The sequence below is a fragment of the Cherax quadricarinatus genome, chromosome 48 (genome assembly GCF_038502225.1).
Source record: "Cherax quadricarinatus isolate ZL_2023a chromosome 48, ASM3850222v1, whole genome shotgun sequence".
Lineage (NCBI taxonomy): Eukaryota > Metazoa > Arthropoda > Malacostraca > Decapoda > Parastacidae > Cherax > Cherax quadricarinatus.
In genome coordinates, this window is record NC_091339.1 from 6,875,646 (window position 1) to 6,892,375 (window position 16,730).

Genomic DNA, 16,730 nt, shown 5'->3' on the forward strand with positions numbered 1-16,730 from the left:
ACTGCAACATAGTACTGCAAAGGAGTAGTCCGAGGACCACTTCCTTTTCTCCTTTATATTAATGACTTAGCATATGCATTTCAGTGACTATGATCCAATTTATTCATGGATGACACGACAGTACTTTCAGGATCTCCAATCCAGATCTGGTCAAACTGAAGTGTTGTTAATGATGAACTAGAAAAGGTATCCTGGATGGCATTAAATAAATTCACTCTGTATTAAAAAGACTTACTACATAATGTTTGGGAATAAAGCTAAAAATATTCAACTGATACAAAGATAAATTAGTGACACATTGAAAGTTACTTATTCTGCCACAATTATGATTTTTGTGTGTGGGGATCTACAGCAACACATCACCTATTGTAAATTTAATCATAGCACAACATAAACCTCCATTAGTAAACACCATATTTACTACCAGTCAATTTTACTTTTGTACATTAAACATTATTTTATACTTCCCATAACATTTTGTTGCCTAATTTTCAAGTTTGTATATTCAACTCCAACCTTTATATTATCCTTTGTACCTGTGTACCTGTGTACCTGTCCACCATCTTACTATCATATTATAACCAAGACATTACCCTGGTTATTTTTTACTATTATTCTTTTGGTACTTTAATTGTGAATTATATTTTGTCAATTTAAATCTAGTTATACTCCTGATCTTGTCAACAACCTATACCAGACTCTAGTGCAATTGCAAGTACCATTTCAATTTGTATTTTTATATTATAAGTTTATATTATAATTCCTACTCTAAGATTGTTTTCATATCTTAGTGACTATATTGTGTGTGCAATTAGTGTATATTTCAATTATATTATTGTTCAAGGCCCTTAACTATCTTTTGCTAACTAGTACCAACTACCTCATATATTTTTTTTTTCTACTTTTTTTTATTCTTTTGCTACCTTAACTTGTATATTTTATCTTGTCAATTTAAATCTAGTTATACTCTAATTCTTGTAAACAACTTATATAACACCTTAGTGCAATTACAATTGAGAGTCTTGTGCCTTTTTTATATTATTAGATTAAACTCAGTTGTACTATAGTCAATACCATATTAGACCATATTGCAATTACTAGTGAGAGACTGGTGCTATTTTTAATTTGTATTGTTATATTATTAGATTAAATCTAGTTGTACTATAGCTCATTCTAGCTCAAAACATAGACTCCACAAAAGTCATTATATTAGACCTTAGTGCAATTATTTGATTACCACTTTATTGTTCACCACAACTTATATTAGTCCCTTTTATATTATAATTTTATATTATAATTCTAACTTTAAAGAATTACCTTTAAAGCACTACCTACTATCATATTCCCAAGCTCCATTATTTGATCATCACTTTATTTGTTCACCACAAATTATTTTAGTCCCTTTTATATTGTCTCCTTTATTTTAGCTTTAAAAAACTACCTTAGCTCATTATTTTTACATTTGTTAAATAATTCAGGTGCTATTTTTTTAGCTGTAGAATATTTACTTTGTTTTATACTTAATTCTAACTATAGATTCACTACAAATCTTATGATTACAAGCATTGATCCTGATACCAACCTCTTATTTAATGACTTAAATGATTCAAACAGTTACTGTAATTACTACACAGCAGAACAATCAAAGGCACTTCTCAGAGCCAACAACAACATAACTATCTTTAACTACAATATCAGATCTTTAAGCAAGCATTACGATGACCTCCTAGCATTACTAAATTCCTTGCATGCCAATATGTCCATCATTACACTAACTATATTGCTGTACATTCAGTCGAATGGAGTATTCTGTTAGGTAGTGTATTTAAAAAAATAAAGTTAGATTGGGTCCTAGGTTTAACATTTGTGTGATATAATTGTGAGTAACATATAGGATATACAATTTATAAGGTTCAGTTATTCAGTATTTATTTGGTTTTGAGTGAGTAAGTGATCTTTGAGAAAAGACTTGAATTTATAAACAGGTAGTGTTTCTTTTATATTTACAGGTAATGAATTCCAGATTTTAGGGCCTTTTAAGTGCATTGAGTTTTTGCATAGCGTGAGATGGACACGAGGAACATCAAAGAGTGATCTGTGCCTTGTGTTATGGTCATGTGTTCTGTTGAGGTTGGCAAGGAGATGTTTGAGGGGAGGGTTAATATCAGAGTTAAGTGTTCTATGTATGTAATAGGTGCAATAATAAGTATGGATGTTTTGTATGGTGAGTAGGTTGAGTGTTTTGAATATTGGTGGAGTGTGCTGCCTGTAGTGAGAATTTGTTATCATTCTAACTGCAGCCTTTTGTTGGGTAATTAGTGGTCTGAGATGGTTAATTGTTGTTGAGCTCCATGCACAAATTCCATAGGTGAGATAGGGGTAAATAAGAGAGTGGTATAGGGCCAGGAGGGCTGACTGTGGAGCATAGTACCGTATCTTCGATAGTATGCCTACAGTCTTGGAAATTTTCTTAGAAATTTGTTGTATATGTGTATGAAATTTGAGTCTATTATCAAGGTGGATTCCTAAGAATTTTCCCTCTGTTAGCTTTGTGATAGGTGATCCGTTTATCATTATGTTAAGAGGGACATCTGTAGCTCTGTTACCAAACTGAATGAAGTAGGTTTTGTCAATGTTTAATGTAAGTTTGTTAGTCCTCATCCAGGTAGATATTTTCTGTAATTCGGTGTTTACAGTATTGGCTAGCGTGACTGGGCTCGGGTGAGAGAAGACGTATGTAGTGTCATCTGCAAATAGTGTGGGTTTGAGTAATTGCGAAGCATTTGGTAGGTCATTTATGTATAGGAGAAAGAGAAGAGGGCCAAGGACACTTCCCTGTGGGACACCAACTGTAATTGGTTGTGCGGAAGAGCTTGCCCCATTTGCGTACACATATTGGCTTCTGTTGCTGAGGTATGACTTGAGGTAGTTGAGGGAGTGCCCTCTTATACCATAGTGTGACAATTTTACGTGGAGCAAGTCATGGTCAACTGTATCAAAAGCTTTACATAAGTCAATGAAGATCCCCAGTGGGACTTCTTTTTTCTCTATTGCAGTGTATATATGTTCTAGCATGTGTATAATAGCATCATTAGTATTTTTATTAGGCCTGAATCCAAATTGGCAGGGGTTGAATATGTTTTGGGAGATGAGGTAGGAGTAGATTCGTTTATGAATTAATTTTTCGAAGATTTTTGAGAGAGGGTGTAAATTGGATATTGGCCTATAGTTATTCAACTCTGTTTGGTCTCCTCCTTTATGGATCGGGGTGACCCTTGCTATTTTGAGAACTGTAGGGAAGGTGGAGGATTCAATGGATTTGTTAAAGAGTGTTGCAATGATTGGCGATAGTACTTGTGACACTTTTTTGTATATAAAGGGTGGTAAGGTATTTAAATCTCCTGCCTTGTTTTTTAGTGCGTTGATAATAAGGGAGACTTCGTATGGGTTAGTCGGAGCTAGGAACAGTGTGTTCGGGTAGTTGCCAGTGAGGTAGTCATTTGGTGGGGTATCTGAGCTTGGGATTTTATTGGCCAGGTTTTGTCCTATAGTGGAGAAGAAATCATTGAGTCTGTTTGCTGTTTCTGTTGGTGGGAGTTGGGGTTCATCTGATTTTGCTAATTTTATTTCGCTATTTCGTGATATCTTTTTTGTTCCCAGAATTTCTAATAGGGTCTTCCAGGTCTTTTTTATATCACCTCGTAAGTTGGATAATCTGTTCTCATAATACAGTTTTTTTGCCCTTCTTATCAGGCTGGTTAGGATTGACGAGTAACGTTTTGTTTGGTCTCTGGTTATGTGACCCATTCTGTACTGTTTTTCATATCGGTGTTTTGTATTTATGGATTTGAGAATGCTGGGTGTTAGCCAGGGACTGTTCAGTCTCTTAGCTGTCATCTGTTTAGTTTTTTTAGGGCAGTGCTTGTTATAGAGGTATTGTGTCTTTTTTAGAAAATTATTAATACATTCGTCAATATCTGTATAGATTTCTACCTCAGTGTGCCAGTCAATGTTTGTTACTGCTGTTGTGAAGTTATTAATGGCTGCCTCATTGTGAAGTCTGAAGGTGACTTTAGTAGTGTCTTGGGGTAATTTACCAAGAGTTGTTATGAGGAAAGTAAGGTAGTGGTCTGTGGTATTATCTGTAATTATGCCTGATTTTAAAGGGGATATGGTGTTGGTCCAGATGTGGTCAAGTAGGGAAACACTAGTCTCCGTAACTCTTGTAGGTTTTGTTACTGTTGGTAGCAACATGCAGTTACTCATTGTGTTTGTGAATTCAGGAGATTTATATTGAAGTCACCTGAGAGTAGTAAGTGATCTTTGTTCATGCATGCATCAGTTATCATACTTCCTAGGTTTTGACTAAATTGGCTAATGTTTGACTGTGGAACTCTGTAGATGTTTATCAATGTGAGAGGTTTTTGTAGGTATTTGGATTTGAATTTAGCTATTATATATTCCCCATGTTCATCCCTTGTGCAAGTATTAGTGATACATTCTAGTTGGTCTGAGTAGTATATAGCTGTGCCACCCCCTTGTTGATCTGTCCTACAGTTGTGTATGGCTGTGTAACCAGGAATGGCATAGACATCTGTAGTATCAGGCTTTAGCCAGGTTTCAGTTAGTGTAATGATGGACATATTGGCATGCAAGGAATTTAGTAATGCTATGAGGTCATCGTAATGCTTGCTTAAAGATCTGATATTGTAGTTAAAGACAGTTATGTTTTTGTTGGCTCTGAGAAGTGCCTTTGATTGTTCTGCTGTGTAGTAATTACAGTAACTGTTTGATTCATTTAAGTCATTCAATAAGAGGTTGGTATCAGGATCAATGCTTGTAATCATAAGATTTGTAGTGAATCTATAGTTAGAATTAAGTATAAAACAAAGTAAATATTCTAAAGCTAAAAAATAGCACCTGAATTATTTAACAAATGTAAAAATAATGAGCTAAGGTAGTTTTTTAAAGCTAAAATAAAGGAGACAATATAAAAGGGACTAAAATAATTTGTGGTGAACAAATAAAGTGATAATCAAATAATGGGGCTTGGGAATATGATAGTAGGTAGTACTTTAAAGGTAATTCTTTGAAGTTAGAATTATAATATAAAATTATAATATAAAAGGGACTAATATAAGTTGTGGTGAACAATAAAGTGGTAATCAAATAAATGAGCTTTGGAATATAATGGAAAAATAGTGAACTTATTACACTTTAGCACCTGAGAATAGCACCTTGATTATTTTAACAATTGTGAATATGTGAACTAAGGTAGTTATATAAAGCTAAAATAAAGGAAAAAATATATAAGGGACTAAAATTTAGTAATGGTAAACAAAGTTAAATGGACAGATAGTCACTATGAAATAATATTGGTTTAGGAGTAAGATCTGATTTGTAATATTAAATAAGTTGCGCAGTTTATTGCACAATAAAAAGTAAAAAAATGAGGTAGTTGGTACTAGCTAGCAAAAGATAGTTTTGGTACTTGCAAAAAAGTAATTGGAATATACACTAATTGCACACACAATAAAAAGTGACTAAAAAACAAGTAGTGGTAAACAAAATTAAATGGACAGGTAAGAACAATGAATAATATTAATTTGGAGTAAGATTTGACTTGTAACTTAAAATTATGAGCAATTAATAGCAGTAAGAAAGAAGTATAAAGTATTGGAGGTAGTTAGCATTAGCTAGTGATGAAAAAATAATAATGGTAGAGTTATAATTGAAAGAATTAAGAGTAAGACTGAGAATAGGATAGATGAACAAGGAGGCTTTAGGAAAGGTAGGGGGTGTGTGGACCAGGTGCTTACAGTGAAACATATAAGTGAACAGTATTTAGATAAGGCTAAAGAGGTCTTTGTGGCATTTATGGATTTGGAAAAGGCGTATGACAGGGTGGATAGGGGGGCAATGTGGCAGATGTTGCAAGTGTATGGTGTAGGAGGTAGGTTACTGAAAGCAGTGAAGAGTTTTTATGAGGATAGTGAGGCTCAAGTTAGAGTATGTAGGAAAGAGGGAAATTTTTTCCCAGTAAAAGTAGGCCTTAGACAAGGATGTGTGATGTCACCGTGGTTGTTTAATATATTTATAGATGGGGTTGTAAGAGAAGTAAATGCGAGGGTCTTGGCAAGAGGCGTGGAGTTAAAAGATAAAGAATCACACACAAAGTGGGAGTTGTCACAGCTGCTCTTTGCTGATGACACTGTGCTCTTGGGAGATTCTGAAGAGAAGTTGCAGATTGGTGGATGAATTTGGTAGGGTGTGCAAAAGAAGAAAATTAAAGGTGAATACAGGAAAGAGTAAGGTTATGAGGATAACAAAAAGATTAGGTGATGAAAGATTGAATATCAGATTGGAGGGAGAGAGTATGGAGGAGGTGAACGTATTCAGATATTTGGGAGTGGACGTGTCAGCGGATGGGTCTATGAAAGATGAGGTGAATCATAGAATTGATGAGGGAAAAAGAGTGAGTGGTGTACTTAGGAGTCTGTGGAGACAAAGAACTTTGTCCTTGGAGGCAAAGAGGGGAATGTATGAGAGTATAGTTTTACCAACGCTCTTATATGGGTGTGAAGCATGGGTGATGAATGTTGCAGCGAGGAGAAGGCTGGAGGCAGTGGAGATGTCATGTCTGAGGGCAATGTGTGGTGTGAATATAATGCAGAGAATTCGTAGTTTGGAAGTTAGGAGGAGGTGCGGGATTACCAAAACTGTTGTCCAGAGGGCTGAGGAAGGGTTGTTGAGGTGGTTCGGACATGTAGAGAGAATGGAGTGAAACAGAATGACTTCAAGAGTGTATCAGTCTGTAGTGGAAGGAAGGCGGGGTAGGGGTCGGCCTAGGAAAGGTTGGAGGGAGGGGGTAAAGGAGGTTTTGTGTGCGAGGGGCTTGGACTTCCAGCAGGCATGCGTGAGCGTGTTTGATAGGAGTGAATGGAGACAAATGGTTTTTAATACTTGACGTGCTGTTGGAGTGTGAGCAAAGTAACATTTATGAAGGGATTCAGAGAAACCGGCAGGCCGGACTTGAGTCCTGGAGATGGGAAGTACAGTGCCTGCACTCTGAAGGAGGGGTGTTAATGTTGCAGTTTAAAAACTGTAGTGTAAAGCACCCTTCTGGCAAGACAGTGATGGAGTGAATGATGGTGAAAGTTTTTCTTTTTTGGGTCACCCTGCCTTGGTGGGAATCGGCCAGTGTGATAATAAAAAATAAAAAATAATAGCAACGTACACTATATGCACCACACGTATATATGTATTAAGGGCACTATCTAATCTGTTACAGAAATGTCAGCTTTTCTAAGGAAGGTAGAGAAATCATGTTCGTTTGAGATAGTATATTGTTGTCCTGTTGATGTTTTCCTTACTAGTATTTTCCCATCTCGCGTGAAACACTGATGTATTTTGTTTTCCTGTTTAAGTTTTCTCAGCCTGAACAGAAGGTTTTGACGTTTTCTTGTTAGACACTCATTTATGTACACTCCATTTTTCATTGTAATTGCTGATTTAATTAGGTCCTTTCTTTTATCGTATGAATGAAGTCGGATCATTATACTGTGTTTACTTCCTGGTTTTCCTAGCAAACGTGTTTCTTTGATTTCATTGTTTTGCACGATGACTTGTACGTACATTGTAATACATTGTAATCTCCATCATAATTTAAACTACCTTATACGTGCAGAAAATTTGGGTGTTGTGTATTAGTATGTACAAAATTACTAATGTTAAGTCAGTTATTTCTAGTATGCATTATATGCTTAACATATAAGGAGCTTTCCTTGGAACATACAATTCTCTGTAATATTCATGTATATTCTGATGAAATAGGCTACATTGCCCATTTTTCTTTAAAATTACTGTATACATATAACAGTGTTACCATCATTAAATCATAAATTCAAGTACATTGCATTATTTCATAATTTAATTTGCAGGGTATGTTTCCATATATAAATAATGAGAGTGGTCACCTGCTAAAGTACACCAATATTAGTGTGCATGATTTAAAACTTAACCCATAGTAAAGTTATCATTTACTGCAGTAATGAGATTTTCAGCTCAAAAATAGCTTAAACAATGATAAAAGTGAACAGTTACCATTGTAATTGTTTTGCAGGTGTCTCAGCTCCATCATTTCTTCAGTGTTACAAGTTAACACAGTCTGCATTTAATATAGAAATAGCAACACCAGAGGTAAGATTTTTACTGTGTTCCAAGATTGGTTACTTGTCCTAAGTTTTCTTAGGACTGTGGAAGCACTCTTCATAATATTTTATTACTAGATACTGAGCTTCTTTTGGTTTACTTTTCACATTCTCGTATTTGATTCAATGATATGCATGTGTGGGTGTGTTAGATAGGAGTGAATGGAGATGAATGGTTTTTGGGACTTGACGAGCTGTTGGAGTATGAACAGGGTAATATTTTTGTGAAGGGATTCAGAGAAACTGGTTAGGCAGACTTGAGTCCATTAGGTGAGAAGTAAAATGCCTGCATTTTAAAGGAGGGATTTGGGATATTTGCTGTTTGGAGTGACAGCTGAACTGTCATATCTGAGTGCCTCTTCAAAGACAGTGATTATATGTGAATAATGGTGAAAGCACTGAATGTGCCATCTTTGACCGATAGTAGGAAAATATGACAATACTGTATCTACATTCTGAATTATAAAAATGCTACTAAAAAGTATGAGAAAAACTTCCTGACCCCCATCAGCCAGCATAACAAGAGGCTGTCATTGCAAACTAAGAAAGAAAAACTGTCAAAAGGATACACTGAAAGGATTAACTTACTGGCTATTTTCTCACTTCTGCTGGAGTGCTCCATATTTTGTCTCTCTTTATTTGCATAGTTTCTACAGAGATTATCATGTGTGGAAAAATCCAAGATTTGTTGTTCTCTATCAGATATCTTTTACATGTCTCTGTCACTTTATATGATAGATGGCCCTTGGGGCATAAAAAACCTAATATAAAATGTAAAACATAGGGATTCATTCTGAGACTGCAAATTTTGGCTTTCTTGACTAGTATTCACCAAAAAAAAAAAAAATACTACGAGCTTACCACATATGCACCAAATGGTCACATACAAAGAAGAAATGAATTTATTTGAAAAACAAATAAAAAATATACAAAATTTAATAATTCCTGTACAATTCAGAGTCAGGAAAAATCCCCATTCTTTGTTCTTATCAGAAATTGTAAGCATACCAGATAAGCACCAAGCATATACCAAAAATAAATGCAAGTCTTCAAAATATTTTTTTTTAATTAAACCAAAATTCAATCATTATCCTCTCCTCTTTTATCCTCCCTCTCTCCACCACCAACCAACCAGTCTTTATCTGGTCTGAGGGATGCATGTAATTAATCTGTAAATAAACATCTTACTATACTTCACTCCCTCTACTCCTTGTCCTGACTTTGCGTCGATGCAACCCGATTGCATCTGGCCGGGTGTTCATTTTCTTTTGACTTGGCACAAGACACTTAAATTGAAAATCACCTATAGAATTTCATTCAGAATATGCACCTGGATTTCCAACCCCTAATTCTGTTTTCTCTCTGATCATTCATTCTTATGAATCTTAGTAGAGTGATATTTAATGAGATATGTATAGTAAAGGTGTGTAAAGGTAAAAAGTTGAAAGTGAACATAGATAAGAGTAAGTTGATGAGGGGTATCAAATGATTTAGATAAAGAAAAATTAGATATCACATTGGAGGGAGGGAGTATGGAAGAAGTGAACATTTTCAGATACGTGTAATACATATTTTGTGAAGGGATTCAGGGAAACTGGTTAGCTGGATTTGAGTCCTGGAAATGGGAAGTACAGTGCCTGCACTTTAAAGGAGGGGTTTTGGGATATTGGCAGTTTGGAGGGATAATAAATATACAGTACAGTAATTGTTTCAGCTATCGTATTTGAGCGCCTCTGCAAAGACAGTGATGTGTGAGTGACGATGAAAGTTTTTTTTTGTTTCTTTTGGGGTCACCCTACCTCAGTGGGAAATGGCTGATGTGTTAAAAAAAAAATTATTGTTAAAAAATCGAGTGGTAGTGGGCTTCAGTGATCACATGAGTGAATATAGACTACAGTGGTCCCTCGCTTTTCGTAGTTCTCGGCAATCGTAAATTTCGGCAATCATAGGGATATTTTCATATAAACATGGGCTCGCTTTTCATAGGTTGACTTGCGAGTCGTAGTTCGTCCGGGATGCGTACCCATGGTGTGAGCCGTGGCAGCAGCCAGTCTGGCATTGTTTACCAGTGAGCGAAGGTCCCCTCACGTGCTCCAGCGAAATATTTCATAATATTCCATTTATTTTAGTGCTTGCAAGTACTAAATAAGCTACCATGGCTCCAAAGAAAGCTCCTAGTGCCAAGCCTGTGGTAGAGAAGGTGAGAAATACGATTGAATTTGAGAAAACCATCATTGAACAATATGAAAGTGGTACAAGTGTGACCGAACTGGCCAGGATATATAAGAAACCCTACACAACCTTATGTTCCATAGTGGCCAAGAAAAAGGAAATCATGGATGCTGTTGTTGCAAAGGGGGTAACTATGCTGACAAAAATGAGATCACCAGTACTGGAAGAGGTTGAGAAGTTATTATTGGTGTGGATAAATGAGAAACAATTAGCAGGAGATACTCTTATGACTTCGATTATTTGTGAAAAGGCTAGGCAGTTGCATGACGATTTGGTAAAGAAATTGCCTGCAACTAGTGGTGATGTGAGTGAATTTAAGGCCAGCAAAGGCTGGTTTGAGAGATTTAAGAACCGTACTGGCATACACAGTGTGGTAAGGCATGGTGAGGCTGCCAGTTCGGACCACAAGGCAGCTGAAAAATATGTGCATGAATTCAAGGAGTACATAGAGGCATGGGTCACGAGGGAAATTTTCGTCGAGTGGTTCAATGAAGTGTTTGGCCCTAGTGTGAAGGAGTATCTCCTGGAAAAGAAATTGGATCTCAAGTGCCTGCTAGTAATGGACAATGCACCTGCTCATCCTCCAAACTTGGATGACCTAATTTTCGAGGATTTTGGGTTCATCACAGTAAAGTTCTTGCCCCCAAATACCACTCCTCTCCTCCAGCCCATGGACCAGCAGGTCATTGCAAACTTTAAAAAACTCTACACAAAAGCAATGTTTCACATGTGCTTGACTGTGACCACAGACACTCACTTGACCCTAAGGGAATTTTGGAGAGAACACTTCAGCATCCTCCATTGCATAACCCTTATAGGTATGGCTTGGGAGGGAGTGACTACCAGGACTTTGAACTCTGCCTGGAGAAAATTGTGGCCAGATTGAGTCGACAAGAGGGATTTTGAAGGGTTTGGGACTGACCCTGATGAGCCTGTGTCTGTTGCAAAATCAATTGTGGCACTGGGGAGTTCCATGGGGTTGGATGTGAGTTTGGAGGATGTGGAAAAATTGGTGGAAGACCACAACGAAGAGCTCACCACTGAGGAGCTGCAAGAGCTTCAGCAGGAAGAGCAACACATCGCAGCTCATAATCTTGCTGCAGAGGAGGAGGAAGAGAGATGGAAGAAGGTGCCTTCTTCAGAAATTAAGGAGATTTTTGCAATGTGGGGTAAGATGGAAAGATTTATGGAGAAACATCACCCTAACAAGGTTGTTGCAAGCCATGTTGGCAACATGTACAGTGACAAAGTCTTGGGCCATTTTAGGGAAGTGTTAAAGAGATGCCAGAAACAGAGCTCTCTGGACAGTTATTTTGCGAGACAGGACTCCAGTGACTCTCAAGGTGGTCCTAGTGGCATTAAGAAACAGAGAAGAGAAGCAACCCCAGAAAAGCAATTGGTATCTGAGGTGTTGCTGGAAGGGGATTCCCCTTCCAAACTATAAACAATCCACTCTCTCTCCTCCTCCAGTCTCCCATACACTAAGAAGAATCTCCAATAAAGGTAAGTGTTATGCTGTTAATGTTTCATTCATCATTTTCCATTGTATTGTTTATGTACTACATGTATATTTCATGTAAAAAATTTTTTTGTTTTAATACTTCTGGGTGTCAGGAACGGATTAATTGTATTTACATTATTTCTTATGGGGAAAATTGATTCACAAATCGTAAATTTCGTTTATAGTAGCTCCTCCAGGAACGGATTAATTACGAAAAACGAGGGACCACTGTACTTATATACAGTAGACCATCATTTAACACAAGTTTGCTTAGCACGATTCAGGTATAGCACTGTTGAAGAATTGCAGCACAATTTTATACAACACTTCATAAAATTAATTTAACACAGTTCAGTTTGCGGGAGGGAAAAAATTCCCTTTTCCTCAAGCGGCCGCCTTGTTGTGGATCAGCAGGGGAGACCTGCCATACCCTGCCACCCACCCCTGACACTCCTGACACACCATCCTAGAATTCGTACTTCATATGTGTCCAGTTTCTTTTCTCTGCTACAAGCTAGCTATGTTTGTGAATTGTATTTTGATCTTTTAATTACCATATCTTGTATCTGCCAAGCAATCATGACACACAGTAGCATTATCAGTGTTGCTGAAAGTGGCAAGAAAAGGTATAAGCATTTAAGTCTTAAGGAATTAATGAAGAAAACAGAGATACACCTACCATCCGACTTACGACCTGCTCAACATACATCCACTTGACTTATGACCGTACATCTGGCAGCTGGGCTGGGCCGGCTGATACATACCACTGTACAATATTTGACGATATCGCGGCGGCAATGCGCCATGCAGGCAGAATGAGTTTGAGTTACCCTCCCCTATCAGCAGCATCATACTGTATTAACTGTACTAACTGGACAGTAAATTTCACCATGGTCCCTAAGAGGAAGTCTGAATTTTGCACTGGAGATTGTGGCAAGAAGGCAAGAAAGGCTCTTACTCTTGAACTCTCTCTATTTGTTTTCACTGTTGCACATAAATCTGTCTGTATTTGTCTGCCTGTATATCTGTCTGTTTATCTGTGTGTCTGTCTTTGTCTACCTGTGTGTCTTGTCTTTCTGTCTACCTGTGTGTCTGTCTTTCTGTCTGCTTGTCTCTCTGTCTCAGCTGCTCATGAACCAACAGGTATTACACATGAAGCAGAATTGTCACATCTTCAGTATGATGCTAATATTGCTATACAGCTTATTTATCTATCACAATTCATCTAATATGACATAATAAACAATATATGTAAATAACATAAAAACCTGATATACACTCTACAATGAATGAAATATGAACTTACCTGCTTTAACCCTTTCAGGGTCCACAGGCCCTCTCTGAGACTTGTTCTCAGGGTCCCCCAAATTTCAAAAAAATAAAAAATTACTTTTTCATATGAAAAGATAGAGAATCTTTTCCCGATCAAAATGACACCAAAAGTATGAAATTTGATGGAAAACTTACGCAATTATGCTCTTGCGAAGTTAGCGGTCTCGACGATGTTTACGCATTGGCAATTTTGCCCACTTTGAGCCCTATTTTCGGCCAATTCCAGTGTACTATCGACAAAAATCATAACTATTTCGCTAGAACTCCATTTTTTCTATCGAATGAGTACAAGAAACCACCCATTTACCGATTTCAACTATCCAATAAAGTGGTCAGAATTTAGCAATTTTGCCAATTTCACACAAATTTCAAAAGATGCCAATTTCCGAATAGGGTCCAGAATAAACAAGAAAAACATTCCTGGCACTAAAATAACAAGTTCTCTGTTCGTTAGTCACATCCTCAGGTCCCTCTTATATTTCTTTGGCTTTCCACTTTGAATTTTTATTCTTACAAAAAATAGAAGATTTACTGTTATGCAGACTACTACATTATTGTAAAAATGGTATAAATAATATCAGTGCACTTGCGAAAGAATATTAGACTCACCAGTTGACGTGTATTGGACACTTGGCATGATTTGTTTACTTTTGAACTTTGGTAAAAACGAACATTTCTGCTACTTTGAGCTCAATTTCAAGGTACTCTTCATTGTAAAACCAGTCAAAATCATCTCAATTTCTGTAGTATGTCTTCCATTCTATAAAATGAGACCAGGAAAACTAGAATACAACAATAAATACCATATGAAAATACAGTGCAAAGTCACTATTTTAATCCAAAAGCATGGTCAAAGTTTTTTTTTCTCATTACGCACTTTGTGCTGCAGGATTTTTTTTATACTGCACACACTGACCACATAGACCCATTCTTTCTCTCACTAGATTTGAGGGTGCTAGAATTTAGGCGTACTAGTATGTCAAAAACCCTGGGGCGTAAGCCATACCAGTACGGCCGAAACCCTGAAATGGTTAAGGGTGATCACTGGGCCAGACACAGATTCACAGTTTTCTCTAATGCTCGACCAGAGAAAACGTGATGTTTACCCTCTACCCGATTTACCACTCGATAGCATATAAACATTGCATGTTTATGTGCTGTTTATATGCTATGTAACATGTTTCTTATATAATTTTGAAAAAATATCATAGATGGATTAATAAAAATGTGTATATTAACATGAAATAAGACATTTAATGTGCCCAAGAGTGATTATTATTACGTATTAATATTATAGCTGTGGCGTTAAGACTAGAGGGACACTGATAGTGAACGAGTAAGAAAGAACATAAGAACATAAGAAAGAAGGAACACTGGAACAGGCCTACTGACCCATGCGGAGCAGGTCCATGTCCCGCCCCCAGATTAGACCAGTGACCCCCATCCCCTGGATTAGCCCAATGACCCACCCAGGCTGGTCATCTCCACTCAAGGATGGAGCACTGCATCAGACCCAGGAGCACAAGCTAGTCAGGTCTAACCCACACCTACTCATGTATTTATCTAACCTATTTTTCAAACTACACGATGTTTTAGCCTGAATAACTGTACTCGGGAGTTTGTTCCACTCATCCACGACTCTATTACCAAACCAGTGCTTTCCTATATCCTTCTTGAATCTGAATTTTTCCAACTTGAAACCATTGCTGCGAGTCCTGTCTTGGCTGGAAATTTTCAGCACGCTATTTACATCCCCTTTATTTATTCCTGTTTTCCATTTATACACCTCGATCATATCCCTCCTAATTCTACGCCTTTCGAGAGAGTGCAGATTCAGGGCCCTCAGTCTATCCACATAGGGAAGATTTCTGATACATGGGATCATCTTTGTCATCCTCCTCTGTAATACGGTGACCAGAACTGAGCAGCATAGTCTAAATGAGGTCTAACCAAGGATATATAGAGTTGAAGAACAACCTGAGGACTTCTATTATTTATACTTCTAGATATGAAGCCAAGAATTCTGTTAGCTTTATTGCGAACACTAATGCACTGTTGTCTTGGTTTTAGATTACTGCTAACCAGAGCTCCTAAATCCTTTTCGCAATCAGTAGTATTAAGATCTACATTATTTAGTTTATGTGTGGCATGGTTATTTAACTGTCCAACATTTAGAACTTTGCATTTGTCAATATTAAACTGCATCTGCCACTTCTCCGACCATTGCATCAGTCTTTTCAAATCATCCTGGAGTGCTCTAGTGTCCTCATTAGAATGAATTGCACGGCCTATTTTGGTGTCATCAGCAAATTTGCTTATGTCGCTATTTATTCCCTCATCTATGTCGTTTATGTAAATTGTGAACAACAATGGGCCCAACACTGACCCCTGAGGAACACTGCTTGTGACGTGCCCCCATTCTGATTTCTCCCCATTTATGCAAACTCTCTGCTGTCTATTTGTCAGCCATGCCTCTACCCAGGAAAAAATTTCTCCTCCTATTCCGTGTGCCTTAAGTTTCCTCAATAGCCTCTGGTGTGGAACTCTATCGAAAGCCTTACTGAAGTCCATATACACAATATCATATTCATTACCATGATCTACCTCCTCATACACCTTAGTGAAAAAAGTTAGTAAATTCGTAAGACAGGAACGCCCCTTTGTAAAACCGTGTTGAGATTCATTAATCAATCTGTGCCTGTCAAGATGGCTACGAATTTCTTCAGCAATTATTGATTCCATAAATTTTCCCACTATGGAGGTATGGCTTTTTGGTCTATAGTTCGAAGCCAAGGACCTGTCACCTGCCTTGTAAATAGGTATTACATTTGCCATTTTCCACTTATCAGGCACTATGCCAGTTTGTAGGGATATGCTAAAAAGATTAGCCAAAGGTATGCTAAGTTCCTCTTTACATTCCTTTAACACCTTTGCAAACAGTTCATCAGGGCCTGGGGATTTGTTTATATGCATGTTTATATGCTATGTAAAGTGTTACTTCTATAATTTTGAAGAAAATATAGATGGATTAATGAAAATGTCTGTTAACTATGTTAACCTAAAATAAGACATCTAACCCTTTGACTGTTTTGGTCGTATATATACGTCTTAAGAGCCACCGTTTTTGACGTATATATGTAGTGTAAAGCACCCTTCTGGCAAGACAGTGATGGAGTGAATGATGGTGAAAGTTTTTCTTTTTCGGGCCACCCTGTCTTGGTGGGAATCGGCCAGTGTGATAATAAAATAAAAATAAAATATACTCATAAATTCTAGCGGCTTCAAATCGAGCAGGAGAAAGCTGGTAGGCCCACAGGTGAGAGAGTGGGTCTGTGTGGTCATTATGCACTGCAGCACGCAGTGCATAATGAGAAAAAAAAAGCTCCGACCGTTTTTTTTTTAATTAACCCTTTGAGGGTCCGTGCTGCAGATCAGCTTTGCACTGAGGGTCCAAA

General features: G+C 37.3%; 1 protein-coding gene across 2 annotated transcripts in view; it reads left to right on the forward strand.

The window, feature by feature from the left end:
- The window catches only part of LOC128696143 (glutamine amidotransferase-like class 1 domain-containing protein 1), a 108,056-nt gene that overhangs the window by 9,285 nt on the left and 82,041 nt on the right, over window positions 1-16,730 (forward strand). For both annotated transcript variants that reach the window (XM_053787265.2, XM_070094842.1), the window contains exon 2: window positions 8,123-8,199. In XM_053787265.2, the coding sequence (XP_053643240.1) occupies window positions 8,123-8,199 (77 nt within the window). The remainder of the gene's footprint in view (window positions 1-8,122; window positions 8,200-16,730) is intronic.